Raw genomic sequence first — 23,595 nt, forward strand, 5'->3', positions numbered from 1 at the left:
ACACAAACACACATTCTTGCATTTGTGACCTTGTTAAGACTCCAGGTAGGGCCATTCATTCTGAGGACCCTGCTTTCCTGTCAACATAGAGGGGTAAAAGTGACATCACTAGGTTCAGAAAAAAATCAGTTTGATCATGTGCACTTGAAACTGTGGAAACACACATGTAAACCAAACCTCACTTTTTGACAGCATGTTAGGACCTCTTGTCGCCGCCCCTTAAGGCGGGGCAAACAAGTGTGTGTATAAAACCAAGTGGAGACCAAAGAGTGGATTATGAATATTATCCACCCTCATCTGTAGTTAAACAGTTTTCTGACCATGTAACTGTTATCTCACCTTCATTTCTGTACTACCATAGCCTGGCCAAAGCCTTCCTACGCAATTCCGCTCGATTATCTTCCCCCTTCGTAGCTACGTCTGGGATTTCAGCCATTGATCTGGATTCCTCCAGGAGAATTCATGACCTGGCCAGGCAGCTAACAGAGTGAAGCAGCGCAAGAATACTACAGGCTATCAGTCAAGGGTTGATCCGGTCTTTTCGAACGTTAACACCTCCAGTAAACAATAATTTCTCAATACCTGAATGTCCAGTCCCTCTGTACTGTACTCTTGACAGGAACTGAATTTCACTGCATTCTTTACATTAGTAATCATATGCATGTGACAAATAAACATCCTTGTATCCTTGTACGAAACGATAGTGTAGAGCGAGGTGCTGGTCAAGACCAGGTTAGTACTACCACTAAAGACATTATATTGTTGTGCTTTGTAAACTGTATTTTTATTACACTTTTTCTGTTCAAAATAAAGATTGAAGAGTGCATTAATTACAGTACAGTAATTTCAAGTCAAAAAATGAAAATAAAATTCTATAACCCCCCCTCCTCCTCCCCGACAACAAAAACATGTCCTGCCACCCCCCACCACTGATCTCAAAAAGAAACTGGATAGCGCATCGCATGGTTTCAAAGTGAGGCCACACGCAAATCGTGGCGGCCATTTTGTTGGGACCACTTTCCTGCCTGAGACCAATGATTATGACGGGCGATGAATATTATATACAAGATATTTAATTAATTTGCATATTAAGCCTTATAGTAATTTCAAGTTTTCATAAACCTGGTTATAGAGCTTGTGTTTGCTTGAATAAAAATATTGAAACTTGTTCCTCTATCCTATTTTATTAGTGTTGATGATTAGAACCTGGCCCATTGGTAGCTTTCAATAACTTTATTTCAATAACTGTATTTATAATCACAAGTTTAATGGATATTTGCAAAGCAGAACATGAAAATACACACTGTGGGAATTTATTTGTTATTTGTTTATTTGTGTAGTGTGGAACAAATACATTCCCAGTGTGTATTTTCATGTTCTGGCTTGCAAATATCCATTAAACTTGTGATTTATAAATACAGTTATTGAAATAAAGTTATTGAAAGCTACCAATGGGCCAGGTTCTAATCATCAACACTAATAAAATAGGATAGAGGAACAAGTTTCAATATTTGTATTCAAGCAAACACAAGCTCTATAACAAGGTTTATGAAAACTTGAAATTACTATAAGGCTTAATATGCAAATTCATTAAATATCTTATAAATAATATTCATCGCCCGTCATAATCATTGGTCTCAGGCAGGAAAGTGGTCCCAACAAAATGGCCGCCACGATTTGCATGTGGCCTCACTTTGAAACCATGCGATGCGCTATCCAGTCTTTTTGAGATCAGTGCCCCCCACATATTAAATACTAAAACAAATGTCAAAAGCAAAAGGTCAGAAGCAAAAGAAATTGCTTCCCACCATTCTTTAAGAGGTTGACTAAATAAAAACAAAATACAATGTTGCCAATGCTATACCCCCCCCCCCCCCTCCCCGACAACAAAAACATGTCCTGCCACCCCCTCCCCCGGTGAAGAGTGCAATAACTTACAGTACAGTACAGTAATTTCAAGTCAACTGACTTTTAAAAAATAAAAATGCAAATAAAATGCAATGTTGCCAATGCTATACGCCCCCCTCCCCCCTCCCCCGACAACAAAAACATGTCCTGCCATCCCCCCCCCCCCCCCCCCCCCCGCGACAACAAAAACATGTCCTGCCAACATCCCCTGACAAAACATGTCCTCATGTTTGCCTTGTGAGAGACACAATCCTATTCCGGACATAGTACTTAACTGCCCTCCAGTCCCTGTTCTTGAGCGCTTCAGGACACCTTCTGATGCACTCCTCACATTGTTCCTTTCCGGGGGTTGTGCCCTTTGTGATGAACCTTAGGATAGGATGAGACGGCTTCAATATTTCCCCATGCACAACATACAAGCAACAAGACAGACAGATAGTAAACCAATGTCAAAATGTACGCCCCGGATCACAACTGACACCAACCCCCGTCAGAAAATACTTCCAACGTCCCTGTCAACAGGTGTTGGAAACGGTGATTAATGCACATTTATGTGCATTACCACGGATGCGCATCACTAATTCGCATCAGTTGGATTGAAACGCAACTATTGTGCAGTGAGTGGGCATATCAAGAAAAAAGTTAGAATCAGGTCAATCAGTCAGTACCTTCCCATTTTCGACTCCACAGCAGCAACTTCCTTGTCACTCCATTTTTTTGGGGGGGAACTTGGTGCCTGGTCTGAAAGACACAACATTTAGATAACACTTGTAAATCATGATCACAAACGTTTCTCTCTTGCTCAACAACTTTACTGAACTTTCTTTACCTAGTCCTTATTGAAACAGCTTTTTAACTTAGAAAGGGCAAAAAGTAAATAAAACAAAACACAAAAACACAGATGCACTCAAGAGGATACAAGTAAAAAACACTTTAATTCATATTTTTGGCTATTAAACAATGGCAACACATTAAATGGGTTTTCAGCCTAGCAAGCCATCATCAGGGCAAACATGCTGGTTGAAACATGGTTGTCATTAGCTGCTCATACTTCAAAGCAGGTCAATAATATTATCAGTGTAGGGCAGGTGCGTAGATCACCTGATTGGTAAAAACACATGACCCTGCATTAAAAACATAAAAACTTGTTGAATCAATAGTCAAGATCAATACTTCATTCAACAAAACATTACAGTTTACTTAAGATTTTACTTATCAGGTGATTCTACCTGCCCTACATTGATCATGTGATTCACCTGCTTTAAAATTTGAGTGACAACCATATTTCAATTGCTCAAACGCATTGTTGAGTAGGCCAAAACAACAAAAACAAAAAATGAATTAAAGGCTTTCTGTGTCTCTATTTTTTTACACAATCTATGTCTGCAATTCCTAAGCCTAAGAGCACCAAGGTAACATAGTATTTTATAGCAGCACTACTGACAAAGACCTTATCAGCTTTTTAACTTATAAAGTGTTGATTTGCAGTTAGAATTATCTAACTAACAGGAAACCATGAAGGCAGACATGAACCCTTACATTCCATACCTGAATAAGTTGTTTTAGGCTTCTTTTCTGCTGTACTGGTTGATCTTTGTGAGACTGAGACAAAATGTAGAGAAAAGAATAGTGGAAAGATAATTAATGTTCATATACATTAATTGTACAAAATACAGACCTTCTTAGGAAGACATTTCCCAAAATACCTCTGCTGTCTGATGATGAAGATGAAGGTTTAAAAGCTGATGATCGTTTTGGGGTGGAACAGCGCTGGGGTCGCACTGATAAGTCTAGAAAAACAAGGAAGAATAACCCAAGTATACGCACAATTGTTTTTCTCAAAAGTGAATTTCATATTAATTCTGTTTACTTTAAATTCTGTGTTCAAAGGAAATTAATTTACAGCACTTTTTTGAGGACAATACCTGAGTCAGAAGGCTGCAGCGAAAGTTCTGAAGATGAACCTGATTCTGACATAGGAAAAGTGCAAGAGAATAAGACCTTCATTAACTATCCACAACCTAACACTAGTTATTTTACAGCCAATCACAACTACTTAATAATTATACAACATATTAAATACTAAAACAAATGTCAGAAGCAAAAGAAATTGCTTCCCACCATTCTTTAAGAGGTTGACTAAAAGTCTGCTCCTTAACCTTGCATTAAAAATACTTTTGGTTAGGCGGTTAAAAAACCAAAATTAGAGAACACACTTTTTAAAAATATTTTCCTTATCCTGAAATCACCCACCCCCAATTACATATTAATGCATGCAGTTATTATTTGAAACATGAGACAAAACGATATAAATTGTTTCAGTACATTACCTGAAACATCTGCACTGAATTGGCTCGGTGGCACCGATGAGTCTAGAGGAAATACAACATTTTCAAAATACCCTGAAATGTTGGAAACTTCCTGAAATGAAAAAACAATCATTCTGTTTCCAAGTACATACCATAATCTTCTTGACTGGTCATACGACTCACAGAGGAGCTGGATCCTGAAAAAACATGGTATCATGTTCATCTACTTAGAAGATTGTAATCAATCATGTAGACAATATTGGCATTTCCATTCTCTTCTACTGTTGTTATTCTGTTTCAGTAAAGACCTCTTCCTATCCACTACTGATACATTATTTACAGTCAAATACAAATTCCTTACCACTGGCCTCAATGGACTCTTCATTCAGACTCTCTTCTTCGTCATCCGACTCTTCTGTTATTGCCTGAACAGTTTCTAGAAAAGTCAAAACACAAATGAGCAAAAATAAGCACAATACATGGACATGGTCCACTAAATATTTTCCCTACACCCTCAACTTCTTACCTCTGGGCTCTATGGTAATCTCTTCCAATGTTTTCCCTTTAAAGTCTGCCAACCTTCCCTGCTCACATGCCATCAAAATTTTGCTTATTTTGGCTAATTGCAGAGTCCCCTCTGGCAAGCGGTAATACTGCCTGTGGATTCTTATGTCGTGCCCTAACAATTCTGCCAACTGATCAAGTTCGGTGTCTGTAAGGTTCAGCACCTTGCTCAAGGTGGACACTTGCTTCCTTAGTTTCGTCGAAGAGAGGGTCTGCGGCTGCTCAGCTCCACATTCTCTTGCATAGACACGAATGCAGTCTGACCCCTTTAAGTGAGATGCACTGCCAGGCCTTGCGAATAAGAAGTCATTGTCAGGTAGGATCCCGCAATTTGATCTCTCCTTTGCAAGCAGATCCAATGACTTGACCATAGCAGGGGTCAATAGCACTGGCACCTTCCTTCCTCTTTTCCCTCTTACTTCCATGCGTGAGAAGTATTTGCATAGCATTTTTTCCACCTCCGATAAGGCATGAGCGATGTCATCATGTACAGGTGTTGACACCCTGGACAAGTAGGTCGTCAACAACATCTTGGAAACCTCTCCTTGTCGACGCCGATTGAACAGGACAACTTTAGCAAGGATCACTTTGGCGAGATTGGTCCAGTTTCTTGGCGTCTGGTCACCGGAAAGCACGTTGGAGTACTCCTCCTGTTTCTCATCCAGATGAAGGTGCAACTTTTTGACGTCATCAGTAAATGGAATAAGCTGAGGCGCATTCCATTTAGCTTCCTGCAGTGTTCGGTAAGCAGACGCAGAAATTAATTCATTCCACCGGGTTCTATATATCTCGCGGAAGTTTTCAATTAGCTTTGCTTTGTCTTGATTTCCTGATATGAGGGCTTCACATGCAACAAGGTCTGCTACTTTCTTTATGCTATGTCCCAGTTTTAGTGCCAGAGATGACTTTTTGATGGTGTTGGTGTTCTCGTCATAACCGGTAACAACCTTTACTGCTCTGATTAAATGATGAAAATTTGATGGCATGACATACTGCTCAATACTCTTCAGAGGAGTGACCTCCTGTCCAGCCAGCAATAATCTTCCAAGCTCTCTTAGTGTTGCGCGGATATGCTCATCCTGTGACGCACCTTTCTTGTTTAGCATTTGCTGTGCTAGAGCAATTATGCATCTGTCTTTTTGAACTGCCTGTGCAATCTTGTCCTGGCACATGTCTCTAATTGCCTCAACGTTATGGGCTCGGTTCCACCTTTTCCGTAAGTAGTCTAACTGCAGCCTTCTTTCCTTAGATCTTTTTGGACATGCCAGTGCTCTGGTCACTTCTGCCTCATCAGAATGCCTCTGTTCGAGATGGCGCGCAAGCTTTTGGTAGCATTTATCACAAAAAAGGCAGTAGTTTCTTTTCTGATGGTACTTTTTTGTCCCATCCTTCAGTTTTTTTACGTTCATTACCACCACGGAAGTACTGCTACTCTCCACTGCACTTTCACTTTCCTCTGGCAGTTGTCTGACCCTCTTGTACACTTTTCTTGGTGGAATCTTGAAAGCAAATCAGCAAGAACAAAAGTAAACTGTAAATTGTGCATGCACACGTGACAAGACAATATAGACACATTTTAAATTGCAAGACCATTTGTCATATTCTACTAGCAAACTACAAGAGCAGATCTTCACAGTGTAACTTCAGCAGGTAAGACATTCAAGGTTCTCACACATTTAAAGTAACTCACCTGCACTTTCAAAGGCTCTTCATCAGAGGAGCCATCTGAGTCCTCAGATGTTTGAGGGACATACTCCTTGTCCTCGTCACTTACAGATTCACTACTGGAGGACTCAGTCTCAGTAATGTTCAGCATCTTCTTGGTTAACTAAATTGATATGAAACCAACCATTTGAATTGTAAAAAAGTTTTCCCAACAATAGACTACTTGCCAACACCTCCAACTAACAACTTTGTCACAAACCTTCTGCCCAGCAGGTTACTAACCCTGACCTGGTAAAATAACCAGAATCATTCAACTACTACAGCCTCAGTTATTTTGAATGTCAAAGAATTCAAACACCACACTTACAAATACGCTGTCTGTCCTTTCTAGAGGAGGTGGCTCTGGCTCTTCCTAGATGAATGGATGTTAAGACAGACAGACAGACAAGTTTACACACACACTCACCATGCTATGAAATTAGAATACAACCAACATTTGAAATGACTGTCTATCCACAAGATTCAAAAACACAGACACAAAAACACAGTGATGCATTACAGTAGGCTCTGGTGGCTCTATGAAAGAACATGCATCCATAGGGATACCCCACAGTAGAGCAAAGTTGAACAGTACAAGAGTGTTAAAGAGCAAAAAGAGAGCATTACAAAGTTTCTTGTCTAGGCTAATATTGGCAATCATGGCACACAAGGAAATGGTATTGTACAATATGGTATAGCATGAACAAAGGCAGTCTAATGCCTCCACCATTTCTGTGCGGCAGAGGTTAAGATTTTACAGCTAACATAACAGTAGCTTTTTTACTAGAAAGTAATGTGGATAGTAACCTGTTGCAGGTCTTCCAAAAGCAAACCAAAAGTACTAACAGGTATGCTGTCTTGAACCAAATGATGTCTTTTTGCACACTCATCATGGTGTTGGCGCAATCCATCCATACGTCGTCTCAATCTGCCCAAAGTCTACGATTTAAAACATCCTATGTCAATCACACAAGTTTTACTGAGCACATTTAGTGTTACGGACAGGCATAGGCTTGGGTCTTGTGTTTGGGTGTGTCTACGTGATGACGTGCACTAATTGGTCACGTGGTGGTGGTGGCAGTAGTGATTTGTAATATCACCTGTTCACTCGCTAGGTGAGAGTTAGTTAGTGAGTGGGTGATGGGGGAAGCCTACTTTTTGCTGACAGCTTTATGCTTCCCATTTTTGGTACTTTGCACTTTATCCTGATGGGAGTCTGCACTTGCACTTTATCCTCGCTTATGCACTTTATCCTGATATACTTGAAGTCTCGTTTATAGATTACTGCTGAACCTGTGGATTCTATAGCTACTGCGGATAATATGGATATGAACTATCTGACTCACTGACGTTTTTAATGCTTGGATACTGTGAAGATTGTCGAATAAAGCAACCTAAACTGAAACTGATTGTTTGGAAGTTTGGACATCTAGTGCGTCGGGCACGTTAGTTTCCCCTACTCAGCTGCTTGGCGACTGAAATTTGTTAGACAGTCGCCAATACTAAGTATCATACTTTATTAAAATAACTTTAACAAGACAACTAGAGAATACCTCAGCTGAAACATTAGGACAAAACAGATTTGCTTCAGGAAGAAAAAGTTTACTCTTAGCAAGCTACAGTACAATACTGAACAGAGAGCAGTAACCCAGCAAACACACCCTTGCAGGGCCCATGTGGTCTAGGGCCTACCCACACCAAGCCCTAATGGGCCCAACTTGGGGTAGGTGAGGGCTGGGGTCTGTACTGTGGTACCAGTGCTTTGCCAATTAGCAAAATGCCACCGGCCCAGCATGGGGCTCTTATGTCTGCTGAAGTTGGGCCAGAAAGGGGCTTGGTGTGGGTTGGCCCTAGCGTGTTTGCTGTGTTACTTGCAGGGAATTTCAAGCAAAAGTGCTGCTGGATGTTAGCTTTGAATACTTTGATCTAATGCATACAGTATATGCTACATATAAGCTATAGTTACAGTCTTTACCTTTGTGAAATCGGCCCCAGGAGATTAATTATCACTGTCTCTCTCACTGATTGACATGGGCCTGTCAGTAGCATGACAGTATCATGAACATTAATGACACTTTTTTTATGTTAATGACTTGTCATTAAGAGTCATTTGTTTTTTGTAAAGTTGACGCTGTTTGGGGTGCAGACTTTACAAAAAGCAAATGACGTTTAATGACAAGTCATAAACACAAAAAAGTGTCATTAATGTTCATGATGCATGTCATGTTCAGGGATGTGATTGGCATAGGACAAAAAAAAATATACAAAATATACGTACTACATAGCGCGGCCTGGCAACGGGAACCCCCCCAATTTCCTCGTTCCATTGGCCCAATCTATTTCACTCACACCTCGATTTACACGTCCTTGCATTACTCAATTTCATTACAACTACATATCTTCAGTTAATTGAGTTGATTATTTAGGTATGCAACGTTTTACTTATCACTAAACTATCCACCAAACATATAGTATGTAGACAACTGCAAATTAAGTGTTCCCTCAGTTTATCTAAGCACAACCAGGTCTACTGTTATCCTGCATGTGTTCTCGTAATGTAAATCTGTAGTCTGATAAAGTAATTTACAATCCATTAAAACCATGCACAGAAAGCAGTCTGAAAAGATGATTAAAACAGTAGTAATGAAATCAGGTTAAAAACACATACCTTCTCTGACCATTGCTGTGAAATTGGGCTGTCATTAGCTGACTCCATGGCTTCTCTGCAACAAAAACGTGCAAATACTATTGATCAACTCGAAAGAGTTCATCCGTTTTGGCTAGGCCTACTAGTCTTGAGCATAGTTCGGGTCCCTAAGATTAAATAATCATTCGAGGCTATGTTGTTAAAGAACATTATATGACATTTGCATGCAAGTGGGCAAAGCCATCAGGATCGCGCGTGCAAGATGTAATTAAGCCGTAATGCTACTTAAAATGGCTTCTTTATTATGCCAAAATGTTCCAAAAGTGCAAAAGCAAGTTGAAGACGCCGAGATAATCGAACGCTCCACGACAATCATTTACCCTAATAAAACTGTCAAAAGCATGAAACCTCCACTTTATGACAACCGTATTGTCGGGTAAAATAGCAAAGCAGGAAAGCTATGATCAAATCCAGCAACTAACTTTCCTTAGCGATTTTCAGTCACACTGACTAGCCTCCCTAAAATGCTAAGTTCTACTCGATTAAAAACGTATGAAATAATGCTTTACACGTCATACACTGTGCACATTTTAGCAAAATAGCTGTAGAGCGTTATACAGAAATGGCTTTGGTGAACATTTTTCTTACCTACTTGCATTCATACAGCCATCCAAGTCTTGACCATCCATCTAAGTCTTGTTATCCAAACTTTTGCATTAGGTGAGGAGAAATCCCGCGAATTTGCCAGCTTGAAATTGGGGGAGGGGTACATTAAGGTATATCTTAGGACCATACACCTGTTTGTGTTTAAATGAAGGCGCGAACTACGATCACGCGTTACAGCAGTGGGGGGTTGGGTCGTCAGCGGTAGTCTATCTTAGGACCATACACCAGTTTGTGTGTTACTAAAGGCGCGAACTGCCGTCAGTGAGAAGGGATGCAGAAATACACAAGCTGGTGTATGGTCCTAAGATAGACTACAGCTGTAGACTATTTTAGGACTATACACCAGTTTGTGTATTTCTGTAAAATACAAATTAGGCTCCTATTAGTAGGCTATCAAATCAATATGAGCAAAGATCATGAATGGTTAGAATCATTCTAATACTGTAGGCTAAACGGCCTCAGCAGTTGTCAATGTTTCCCGTCACCCCAAATTATCAATGTTAAGTTGTTTTAATTTTTTGCTTTATTGCAATGAGATTAATATGTAGGCAAGTAGGCTAGATAAGATAATGTATAATTTACAGTTTCCTGCAGCCTAGCTGGTAGATTTGTGATTTCAGTAGTGGTAGGCAGCTAACTGGACCATATGCTGTTCAATTAGAAGCCTAGTTAAGATTCATTATGTGTCAGTTAAGCTACTCAGATAAACAGTGTAAGGTCTGTGTTCTGTCCCTGTCTTGTTTCCTTGTAGGCCTATGTATCCCTTGTGTTCTCACGTGTTGCTTCTTTTGTGTTTGTTTACCCTTGTCTCCTCGTGTCTGTCTCTTCACGCCCTCCCCTTGTTATTCTGCTTGTGCTGTTTATTAGTTTGTCTCCCTTGTGTGTCATATAATGTTTGTTGTCTAGTCTTTGTGCTTCCTTGTTCCCACCATGTGCTTTTCACCATGTGCTTCCCTGTGTTTGTTTCTGTTTGCCATGTGCCCTCGTTGCTGTCATTGTCTCCCCCGCCTTGATTGTTCTCACCTGTCCCTCGTTATCTGTTCTTGTTTAGTCCACCTGTGTCTCATTGTCTGCCCCGCCTTGATTGTCTTCACCTGTCCCTTGTTATCTGTTGCATGTGTGTGTATATATAACCCTTGTGTTCTTGTCTCTCGTTGCTGGTTCGTCATAGTTGTTACGTGTTGTTTCTCTGTGTCTCCTTCGTGTGCTCTCCGTGTTCACAGTATTTCAGTAAGTTCCTTGTGTTGCTGACCCTGGACTGTTTTTGACTCCTCTATTGCCTTTACCCCTTTGGATTGTTTGCCTGCCATTTGACTGCTTACCGTGTACCGAACCCTGGACAGTAAAACGTTTACTCTAAAATCCACTGCTGTTGTCTGAGTCATGCGTTTGAGTTTATCACCCCACCTCCAATTGGTAACAAACAGGGTTTGAATGGGATTAAATGACTGGCACTGAACATCACCACATAGGAAACTGATCAGCCCCCTAAAAGGATCAGCCAAATAGGTCTAGTTATCACACATCTCTCTTTATATTTTCTTTGCATCAACATCCCATGCTGGGCTTCCCTTAAACCCATAGTTCATAAGGCCTCATTCACATAGAAATTGTGCGTTTCCGGACCGCATCCTGTGCAAGTCCGTTTGCGGTTTGTGTGTGTTTGTTAGTTTGTGGTGATACGTGTTTTTGGTCCAGTTTTGTATAGAATGAGTGAATAAGCCTAATCTTATCTGATCATAGGCTACTTATGTCTCTAGGCCGTTTCTTTTCACTTTTTTAACTTAGGGAACTGTTATTTGCTGAATTCAGTTTCAGTCTGTCTGTTGGTCATTTGTGCACAAGTGTATGTGGGATGTGTAAACTCACTTCATTAGTTAAAATGCATTAGTTAACTAATGATGGCTTGATTGAATCCAGTAGTTCACCCTGCAAGTGAGGTAGGTGGCTGTGGTCACAGACAGAATTAAGAAGCGTAGGCCGTAGATATTAGTTTATGGGACATGATTATGTCTGTTGATGTCAGTATAATGACGGCTCTACACTTGAACAGGGTTTCTATCCATGTAAATACTGGGAATCAGTATCTCTCTCCCATCAAACACCCATGCAGGTTTCTTTCTGGTAGTTCTAGGGCCAGTCCCCACATCAAGCCTTAGCGGGCGCCAATTAGGGCAATGTGGGCGAGGTGGGGCAGGGGCCAGTACTGCAGGGCCAGCTGAAATTGGGCCACAAAGGGGCCTCTGCAGGCTTGTTTGCTGGGCTTCTTCATGACCACCAAACAACACAATTATCCACAATTATACCCGAAAAGACAATAATTCATTTTAAATTGAAAGGGGTCATATTTCTATCACACCTTCAACAGATAAAAGTTCATCAATCACACATCTGCAATACTGTCATTGCAATGAGAAAGGCTTACAAGACAAGATAAAATGTCAAGAACATAAGACAAGAACTTAAAACTTCAAAACTAAACATGAAAATGTAACTCCAGGGAATTACGAGTGCAAATAAAGGTACTGCACTGTACTGTATGTGAACTGTAACCTGTTTCTTGATGTGAACTGTGTGGCAAATATTTGCATTAAGATATTGGTAGCAGGTTTATAGTTGGATAGTTATGGTAGGGGCTATGGTAACTGGAGGGGTTATGTTGGATGCTATCTTAGACATGCTGGTTGCTAGGTTGTAACTGTGGAAGTGGTTGCTCGACTTTTGCTAGGGTAATTGAGTTGGCTGCTATACTGTTACTACAGTAGTTCTGAGTGGTTGCTTTAAAGGAACACGCCACCGTCTTTCCACATTGAACTACGTTCTTCTCTCAACTTAGACGAGTTGACCCATACCTCTCGTCTCGGTTTGTGCTACTAGGGTAGTTATCATGGTTGCTATGCTGGTTGCTAGGGTATTTATGTTGATTGTTACGCTGGTTGCTAGGTTAAACATGTTGGTTGCTAGGTTGTAACTGTAAAAATTGCTAGGTGGTTGCTATAGGGCACTTGAGGTGGTTGCTAGGCTGTTGCTAGGGTAGTTATCATGGTTGCTATGCTGGTTTCTAGGTTATTCATGTTGGTTGCTATGTTTGTTACTAGGTTTTAACATTGGAAGTAGTTGCGAGGTTGTGGCTAGGGTACATGATGAGTTTAAACAGTTTAATAAGGCTATTTAATAGTGAATTATGTAGCAAGGACTTTTATTTTAAAACAGTTGTAGGCACAGGAAACAGTTGGAGGGAGACATGGTTGATGGCAACTGAGTTGGAGTACCCAAAAAGTACTAGAATTATATTTTGTTGTATTTGTATTGTATTGCCTACCAAAGACAACACAACTTGTATTACCTCCAAAGACAACACTTCTTGAGACTTGGGAGTGGCTTAGAAGATGGGCGTGGAATGGGTGTGGTTTCAGAATTTCATACACACGGCAGTACCACTAAATGACCAGAGGGGTCCCCATTTTGGGGTCTCCACTTTGGAGTCAACCAGGAATCAACCCCTACACACACACACTTTGAAAAAACACAAGATTCTGAAGACTTCTACATTTTCAATACCTATTTACTACAGACATACAAGCATGTCATTACAACCCCCCCCAACAGCTTTTCCTTCTTAGGACCATGGTCTAGGTCCTAACTTTGTCTTCAAGTCCTAATATGGAAGGTATTTTTACAATCGCGAGTCTTAACATGGTCGCAAAAACAAGAGCACACACACACACACTCTCTCTCTCTCTCTGTCTTACACACACACTCACAAACACTCTCCCCCTCTTTCTGTCGTTAGCAGTTAACCCTTCTCCCATCCATTGTGAGTTTAAAAGGCCACAAAGATATGAAAAGGGCCTTGGTTGTGTGCATGTGTCAGGTGTGTGTGTGTTTGTGTGTGTGTGAGTCACACTCTACACCACTCCAGAGTCCCACTTTACACCACCTCAGACACACTCTACACCACCCAAGTGTCACTCTACACAGAGAGAGAGAGTGCCCTGTGTGTGTGTGTCTGTGGGGTTGAGTGTGTGTGTGTGTCTGTGGGGTGTGAGTGTGTGTGTGTGTCTGTGGGGTGTGAGTGTGTGTGTGTGTCTGTGGGGTGTGAGTGTGTGTGTGTCTGTGGGGTGTGAGTGTGTGTGTGTGTGTGTGTGGGGTGTGAGTGTGTGTGTGTCTGTGGGGTGTGAGTGTGTGTGTGTGTGTGTGTGTGTGTGTGTGTACCAGCAGGGTTAGTAGAGTGAGTGCTGGATCAAGAGAAGTTGAACTTTGACCTCTGTCTTCTTAAGTGTCATCCTCAGTCTGCTGCTTGAAGCCCAGAGACTCCTTTAGACCTGAGTGTGTGTGTGTGTGTGTGCGTCTGTTGTGTGTGTGTGTGTGCCTGTTCGGAGTGTGTTCGCTTGTATTATTAAAGTACAGTCAGAAAGCTCGAGTATAACATAGCCAGTGTGTTTGTGAGTGTGTGTGTGTGTGTGTGTGTGTGTGTGTGTGTGTGTGTGTAAGTGTGTGTGTGTCTCAGAGATGGTGACATCACTGTCCTCTATATATTTCTGGAACTTGCAGGGCAGGGGTGTGACCTTGGCCCAAACCCTGTGACATCATCCTGTGAGCAGCATTTATAGAGCAAACAAAATAGAAAGAGTTAGATGGAGAGATGAGAATAGAGAGAAAGAGAGAGAGAGAGAGAGAGAGGAAGATGGGGAGAAAAGAAGAGAGAGAGGGATGGAGAGAGAGAGTGAGAGAGAGAAGAGAGAGGTATAGAGAGAGAGAGAAGAGAGAGGTATAGAGAGAGAGAGAAGAGATAGAGAGAGAGAGAAGAGATAGATAGATGGATACTTTATTAATCCCGACTCCGAGTAGAAGAGAGAAGAGAAGAGAGAGAGAGATGCAGAGAGAGAGAGAGAGAGAGAAAGATGGAGGGAAGAGAAGAGGTGAGAGGAAGAGACAAAAGGAAATGAAGATGTAGGCTTTTAGGAGGGATGCCACTGAAGTGACTGGAGCAGTGGTAAAGTACACACACTCACACTTACTCACACTCACACTCACACTCATTTTATTGGTCAGGAGCCTGAAACGCCCCGCCCCTATGAGTAATCTCACTGCTTTGATTGGTCAGGAGCCTGAAATGTTCCTTGGACACATTAAAACGGAAATGAATGAGCATCATGTTAGACTCCAAAACTGTAACTTGTGCGTGTGTGTGTGTGTGTAGTGTATGGGTGTGTAGTGTGTGTGTGTGTGTGTATGCGTACGCAGTGTGTGTAGTGTGTGTAGTGTGTGCGTGTGTGTGTGTAGTGTGTGTGTGTGTAGTGTGTGTGTAGTGTGTGTGTAGCGTGTGTAGTGTGTGTGAGTGTGCACGTGTGTGTGTGTGTGTGTAGTGTAGTGTGTGTGCAGTGTGTGTAGTGTGTGCGTGTGTGTGTGTGTAACGTGTGTGTATGTGTAGTGTGTGTGTGTGTGTGTGCGTGTAGTGTGTGTGTGTGTAGTGTCTGTGTGTGTGTGTGTGTGTGTGCGCAGTGTTCAGGTCTAAAGGAGTCTCTGGGCTTCAAGCAGCAGACTGAGGATGACACTTAAGAAGACAGAGGTCAAAGTTCAACTTCTCTTGATCCAGCACTCACTCTACTAACCCTGCTGGTACACACACACACACACACACACACACACACACACACACACACACACACACACACACACACCACACACCACACACCACACACCACACACACACAGTGAGTTTGACAGCAAAATCTGTGACAGATAAGTCAGAGGAACCCAGTTATGTGTGTGTGTGTGTGTGTGTGTGTGTGTGTGTGTGTGTGTGTAATTAAGGTTGTAGATGTAAAGGAGTAGGGGTGAAAGAGATAAAGGAGGAGAGATTATGAGATTATGAAAGGCTAGTCGGTGAGTTTATGTGTTTGTGTGTGTGTGTGTAAGATTATGAAAGGCTAGTCAGTGAGTTTATGTGTCTGTGTAGAGGGAAGGAAGAAAGAGAGGGAAAAAGCAAGAGGGATAAAAGTGAGTGTGAGTGTGTGTGTGTGTGTGTGTGTGTGTGTGTGTGTGTGTGTGTGTGTGTGTGTTCAACAGGCCGTAACCAGGAAGCAGAAAGGCGAGGTGCAGTACCCACGGTAATCTGCTTTGGCAAATATGTGAAAGCACAGCATTTTTCCCTCTCTCAATCCCCTCTCTATCCCCCTCTCTCTCTCTTCTGCCGTACCCTCCTCTCTCTTTCTCTCTCTCTTTCTTTCTTCCTCTAGCTCTTCCTCCGTCCATCTCTCTCTATCTCTCTCTGTCTCTCGTGCTCTTCTTTCATCTATCCCCCTCACTCACTCCCCCTTCTAATACAGGCTTCAGCCATGTCTGTCTGTCTGTCTGTCTGTCTGTCTGTCTGTCTGTCTGTCTGTCTGTCTGTCTGTCTGTCTGTCTGTCTGTCTGTCTGTCTGTCTGTCTGTCTGTCTGTCTGTCTGTCTGTCTGTCTGTCTGTCTGTCTGTCTGTCTGTCTGTTCCTTTACTCCTTGTTCCACTATCGGCTCTTCAACTCTTGTCTCTCCAAATCTGCCCACAGGATTGAGTTGTTATGTGTGCGTGGCGTGCGCGTGTGAGTGTCAGTGTGTGCGTGCGTGTGCGTGTGTGTGCGTGCGTGTGCGTGTGCGTGTGCGTGTGTGTGTGCGTGTGCCTGCGCATGTGAGTGTGTGTGTAGGTGAGTGTGCGTGTGTGCTTGTGCGCATGTGAGTGTGTGACTGCAGGTGTGTGTGCGTGCGTACGTGCGTGCATGCGTGCGTGCATGCGTCCAGGGAAGAAGGCTTAATGCTGCCAACAGCCTTGACCTCTGCCCCTCCTCTGAAGGTCAAAGGTTAACTAGCGGGCCTTCACCCTGCCGTCAGGAATAACAGGAAGAATCCCACGGACATGACACAGCAGAAGGACACGGACATGACACAGCAGAAGGACAAGGCCTCACGCTTAAAACACTCAACAGCAAAGCAGGAAAACATATATGACATAGGCCTTAGAGACCACTGCCATGGAGACCACTGCCATAGAGACCATAGAGCCCACTGCCATAGAGACCATTGCCATAGAGACCATAGAGACCACTGCCATAGAGACCATAGAGACCACTGCCATAGAGACCAGAGACCACTGCCATAGAGACCAGAGGCCACTGCCATAGAGACCACTGCCATAGAGACCATAGCCATAGAGACCATAGAGACCACTCCACTGCCATAGAGACCACTGCCATAGAGACCATAAATAGGACCAATAGTTTTCCGCGTCAAAAAAAAACAAATTCCGTGTCACGTTTTTGGTAATTCCGTGATTCCGTGTCAAAAAAATAAAAACAGCCGTATAATGCCTTTCCGCACGTTAACTGTATGAAAAACTCTGTTGATAGTGATGTTGCCTAGCAACGCTGTTTGCGTGCGTGCAGCACCCTCAGGCCAAGGCCAGACTAAGCCGATTTTCATACTTTCCGGAACGTAACCTTGACAAACTGGCCTCCCGGCCAGATAAATCTGCCATCTGGAGCGTCACTTACCGTCAAGGTTAGAATCCCCTCTCCAGAGTGGGAAGGTTGCAATCTACCCTGCTATCAGGGCCTGTCTGGCCGCAAATCGGGTTTGAATCCGCGAATCTGATGACGTAATTATCCCACGTGAACGCTGGAAGCTGTCAAGTAGTCACGTACATCTTCCCAATCGGAATAAAAACAAAAAAATTTAAGTCTTCTGTTCTGTTTATGGCTGGCAAACAACGATCTAAGAAGGGCACGTTTTATTCACTGAGTTACCAAAGCAGTCTTCTTTATGGGGACTAATTTGCACTGCACTGAACTACACAACTAATATTACTAGATACATATAATAGTGGACATTACACTAGGCAACATGGATCTCATTCATATCTCATCCAGTCGAAATCTTAGCAGGATTGAACACATCTGTATTACAGCGTATCAACATAAGAACAGAACATAGCTAAATCTCCGCTTAGCATGCTAATCACTACTAATAGCACTAGAAGGTAGCCCAAAATGTGGTATTTAATACACACGATCTATCACAGTAGCAACTTCATGAAAACCCTTACTTTCATTAGGTATGCACATAATGCATCACATACAGGTCGAACAATGATGATTTAAGCATAGGAAATGTATAAGGCACAGTATGGTCAACGACTTGGCGACAAACTGAACTGTCACTAACTTAACTTGTCGTCTTCTTCTACGAGTCTTCTTCTCCATTTCCGGTAGCACCCTTCACAGCGCCACCAACAGGCCTTGCATATGTACTACAGCATATTCACTCGTTTCAATGGGTGTGTGTGGCCGTAGAACAGCGCAGCACAGCTTTGTCTGGCCGCGATTGACTAACCCCGAATAAGTTCCGGAAAGTATGAAAATCGGCTTAGTCTGGCCTTGGCCTCAGTTAAGATACTGTCGAGTTCAGTTTGTCGCCAAGTAGTTGACCATATTGTGCCTTATACATTTCCAATGCTTAAATCATCATTGTTCGACCTGTATGTGAGGCATTATGTGCATACTTAATGAAAGTAAGGGTTTCCATGAAGTTGCTACTGTGATAGATCATGTATTAAATACCACATTTTGGGCTACCTGCTCGTGCTATTAGTAGTGATTAGCATGATGCTAAGCGGAGATTTAGCTATGTTCTGTTCTTATGTTGATACGCTGTAATAAAGATGGGTTCAATCCTGTTAAGATTTCGACTGGATGAGATATGAATGAGATCCATGGTGCCTTGTGTAATGTCCACTATTATATGTATCTAGTAAAATTAGTTGTGTAATTGTTATCGTGTAGCAATAACTCGTAATGTAATTCAGTGCAGTGCTAATTAGTCCCCATAAATGAGACTGCTGTGGTAACTCAGTGAATAATACGTGCCCTTCTTAGATTGTTGTTTGCCAGCCATCAACACAACAGAAGACTTAACATTTTTTGTTTTTAATGCGATTGGGAAGATGAGCAAATGAACGTGACTACCGTTGAAAAGGGGGGCGTGGCCGGAGCAGAGTTTAATCGCAGACGTGACATTTTCTGACTGCTTTTGTTCTTTAATTAATGTTTGTTCATTGTTGCGATCGTTGTTGTGTTTATTTGAAAGAAATTCAGTCTTACAGGGTAAAATACAGGGGGTTTTGGGCGATTTTGATGCACAAAATGATGTTTCCGTTTGAAAAGTTGCAATTCCGTTTTCAGTGGTCCATTCCGTTTCAGATGGTCCATTCCGCGTATTCCGTCCGTTTTCCGTTTTCGCGGAAAACTATTGGCCCTACATAGATACCACTCCACTGCCATAGAGACCATAGAGACCATAGATACCACTCCACTGCCATAGAGACCATTCCACTGCCATAGAGACCACTGCCATAGAGACCACTCCACTGCCATAGAGACCATAGAGACCACTCCACTGCCATGGAGACCACTGCCATAGAGACCACTCCTATAGAGACCCTCCAGTAGTCTGATGTCTGTTGGTAATGTGACTGTTTCCTTATCAGTAAGAGTCTATCGGAGTTCACCTGGTTAGGCTCACCTGACAGGTTTCTCTAAGATACCAGTAACTCCGGTGACACACAAATTCAATATTTATTTTCGTACAACTCTGTGGTCTGGCTCTTCATTTTTTGCGGCTCAAGAGCCGGGTCGTAACACCGGCGGTGGGAAATGGACGGTACAGCTACAACCCTAATACTTTATGAACTGATACTGGTTCAGATCCAACCCTAATACTTTATGAACTGATACTGGTTCAGATCCAACCCTAATACTTTATGAACTGATACTGGTTCAGATCCAACCCTAATACTTTATGAACTGATACTGGTTCAGATCCAACCCTAATACTTTATGAACAGATACTGGTTCAGATCCAACCCTAATACTTTATGAACTGATACTGGTTCAGATCCAACCCTAATACTTTATGAACTGATACTGGTTCAGATCCAACCCTAATACTTTATGAACTGATACTGGTTCAGATCTACCCCTAATACTTTATGAACTGATACTGGTTCAGATGTAACCCTAATACTTTATGAACTGATCCTGGTTCAGATCCAACCCTAATACTTTAGAACTGATACTGGTTCAGATGTAACCCTACTTTATGAACTGATACTGGTTCAGATGTAACCCTAATACTTTATGAACTGATACTGGTTCAGATCCAACCCTAATACTTTATGAACTGATACTGGTTCAGATCTACCTCTAATACTTTATGAACTGATACTGGTTCAGATGTAACCCTAATACTTTATGAACTGATCCTGGTTCAGATCCAACCCTAATACTTTAGAACTGATACTGGTTCAGATGTAACCCTAATACTTTATGAACTGATACTGGTTCAGATGTAACCCTAATACTTTATGAACTGATCCTGGTTCAGATCCAACCCTAATACTTTAGAACTGATACTGGTTCAGATGTAACCCTAATACTTTATGAACTGATACTGGTTCAGCCCGGCGTGCTCAAAAGCCAGGGACCACTAAAATAAGCTTATTTTAGGATGTAGGGTTACCATGCTGCTGAGGGTTAACATCCTACTTCCACACTGTAACAGAGACACACACACACACACACACACACACACACACACACACACACACACACACACACACACACACACACACACACACACACACACACACACACACACACACACACACACACACACACACACACACACACACACACACACACACACACACACACACACACACACACACACACACACACACACACACACACACACACACCCTGAAGGGTTCATCTGTGCTGAGAGACAACAGGTCAGTTTGGGCACCGGGAGTCTGATGCAACAGCTGAGCAAAGAGCTCCTGGCAGCCAGAGAGAGGCAGGGAGGGAGGGAGGCAGGCAGGCAGGGAGACAGACAGACAGACAGGCAGACAGAAAGACAGACAGACAGACAGACAGACAGACAGTGAGAGAGACAGACAGGCAGACAGAAAGACAGACAGACAGGCAGACAGACAGACAGGCAGGGAGTGTGAAAGAGTGTAATTCTGACCTCATTAAATCATGGAACCCTCTGGTTTGATGGCCAAAAACACACACACACACACACACACACACACACACACACACTCACAAGCATACACACACACACACGTACATGAATACACACACATACACACACACACACACACACACACACACACACACACACACACACACACACACACACACACACACACACAAATGTACACACACACACACACACATGTACACACATGTACACACACACACACACACACACACACAAACTGTGTGTTCGCTGTGACAGTAAGATGTGGAGATTTTTACATGTAACCTTAGCTGAGCAAGGGCTTACAGCTGAGAAGGAACACACACACACACACTGAGCAAATATGCTCTAGTCTAGACACACACACAAACGTCAGACAACAGACAAAACCTGCCAAACCAACAAAGATAAGTGTGTGTGTGTGTGTGTGTCTGCACACAGACAGGTTGGTCTCAGTGAGTTAGTGTGTCCAGCATCTAACTGTCTTACTTTAACTAACTCCGAATTAAGTCACCTCAAATAAACACCTCTGTTTGGGATCAACCCTACGGACTCAGTGCGACCCCCTCCATCTCGGAGTTTGACACACACACACTAACTCCAATAACTCAGCCATGTTTGAGCGGTGGCAGGTCCTGCTCGAGGAGGGGGAACAGGTCCTGCGAGGGATTTATTTGGCATGTAACTCCGGCCCGCTCACTTGGAGACAGCCTCGTTCCTGGAGTTGTTTTCTTTCTCCCCCTCCTCACGAGAAGGAAAGAGGGGGGTAAAAGATAAATCCTTATAACGCACAAAGAAGTGAGTAAGAATAAGTTACGAACAACCCGGAACATGGCAAGAAAAAAGAAAACAAATAGACTTAAGGCGAGAAAAAAAATGTCGTTTAGTCAGAGACTGCAGGAGCCGCTAAAACTGCCCTGAGGCAACAATTCCGTGAAGCCTCAGCTCGCGTCTATTCTCAGTTAATGTGTGTGTGTGTGTGTGTGTGTGTGTGTGTGTGTGTGTGTGTGTGTGTGTGTGTGTGTGTGTGAGAGAGAGTCTTAAATTGGAAGCTACTTTTGAGGACAACCCTTGCCAGGTGGCTCTGTGCGCGATGCCTCAATGTCAATCGGCTTCGGCTACAGTGTAATCTATTAGCTATTTAATACTCTATACAGCCCAATCTGCACACGGAAACACAAGCTGTTGTTATGATCATATTTCTCCGGTCCAGGTGCATTCGAAAATAACCCCACGGGCCGCGAGAACAACCACCCAGCTGCATTAGCGTTCGAGCCAAACCCGATTACATTCGCCCTCCATTACGTCATCCGGTCACCACGCATACCGGGGCTTGTGTATACCTCGAGAGCCCCTCGAGACTCCTGCTTGTCAATCCGATTGTCCTTCCCGGTCAATGAACGGAGCTGCCGATTCACCGGCTCGCTCCCCGCCCCGTGGTCGGGCCGTTCATCGCTCATTAGAGACGTGCTCTCAGCAATGGCGAGATTCTGAGTAGGCTACACAGTACACACACACACACACACACACACACACACACACACACAACATACAGCTCGCATGGCACGACTGCGGTAGAGCTGGGTGAACCGAGTAGACTGACAGCCCATCGTCATACTGAGATGCGTGTGTATGTGTGTGTGTGTGTGTGTGTGTGTGTGTTTGTGAGATGATTAACCTATGTCGTATGATGCAATGTCTAATTTCGTCCCTCTATAGCCTTACAGTAGGATATAGCGAAGTTTCACTTGTTTGCGTTTCGTACCAGTGACCACGGCTCCAAGAGCCACTATCCGCTACTGTTTTGGTGACATATTCCCATTCCCCATCATCCCGCGTCAACACGTCCCGCAGTGCAAATACAGGCAGTCAGACACTCAGTCAACAGAAATGGTTTTGGTTACCTTGTTGCAGTAGAGCATCCACACCTCGTACAGTCTCTCGTTTGATGCCATTCTGCTGGGGTCGCGGCGGGCGAGCCAGCGAGCATGTAGGCAGCTATCAGATAATAATCCCTTCGCTCAGTTCTCACGGCTCCACATTATAATAACGGCAGAATTGTTGGCAGTTACGGCAACACAGAACACAATGCCACATGAACGGGCAAGTACCGGCCCAAGGCTCAACCAATGGCCCACGATAGTGCCCGATGCGTCTCCAAAACGATGAAAAATATATTCCACTGTGAGTCTGTGATGTGCTGGTTTCGTTGCGACGGCAATCAACTATTTCCGATGGATGTGGCGGGCAGGTTGCGCTGACGGCGAGAAGTTCTCCACGCACTGATCCATCCTGAACTCCCAGGTGACAGACCGTGCCGTGAGGTAGTGTTTCCTGCTCAGCCGGCTGCCGCTGCTCAACTGGCACCTCGGTCCGTCTGAATTTGAATATCTCCTTATCCTTTCCACGGTCTGATTGCTGCTCAGCCTGTATAAAGGGATAAGAACAAGAAATATAACACAACACACAGGCACAATTGTATTTTGTAACATTTCAGGAAGGCTGCACAAACATCGTGTGAGTGACTCTGTGCACTAAACTGAAAAGCCCAGACCGGTTATTCGTCAAATAAAGTTCCCAGAATCAAAAGGGCAAGAAATAAGCTTTCCATACACAGGGCCTACAGTTAGCAGAAACACAATCCTCAAAAATAACCGTGAAGGAATGACATCACCGAGGAGGCAGCTCAACAACTCCCTTGACAAACGACACCATTAAC

General features: G+C 43.1%; 2 protein-coding genes across 2 annotated transcripts in view; one reads left to right on the top strand and one right to left on the bottom strand.

Moving 5' to 3' along the window:
- LOC308362700 (cyclic nucleotide-binding domain-containing protein 2-like) overlaps positions 1-483 on the top strand; it is a gene marked incomplete at both ends in the record, with an annotated part of 3,535 nt that extends 3,052 nt beyond the window's left edge. Inside the window, one exon of the mRNA XM_080835428.1 lies at positions 415-483. Within this exon, the coding sequence (XP_080691554.1) occupies positions 415-483 (69 nt within the window). The remainder of the gene's footprint in view (positions 1-414) is intronic.
- Positions 484-2,569: 2,086 nt separating this feature from the next.
- LOC308362701 (uncharacterized protein) lies at positions 2,570-22,802 on the bottom strand (the record flags this gene model as incomplete). Its single annotated transcript, XM_080835429.1, has 10 exons — positions 22,781-22,802; positions 9,781-9,880; positions 9,154-9,208; positions 4,579-4,653; positions 4,370-4,414; positions 4,239-4,280; positions 3,834-3,878; positions 3,615-3,698; positions 3,457-3,510; positions 2,570-2,649 (listed from the first exon to the last, which is right to left on the bottom strand). Exons 3-10 carry the CDS (start codon positions 9,164-9,166, stop codon positions 2,570-2,572), a joined length of 438 nt encoding a protein of 145 aa, XP_080691555.1. The 5' UTR covers positions 9,167-9,208; positions 9,781-9,880; positions 22,781-22,802.
- Positions 22,803-23,595: the final 793 nt, after the last annotated feature.

Source organism: Sprattus sprattus (assembly GCF_963457725.1).
Source record: "Sprattus sprattus genome assembly, chromosome: 3".
In the NCBI taxonomy this organism is placed as follows: Eukaryota; Metazoa; Chordata; class Actinopteri; order Clupeiformes; family Clupeidae; genus Sprattus; species Sprattus sprattus.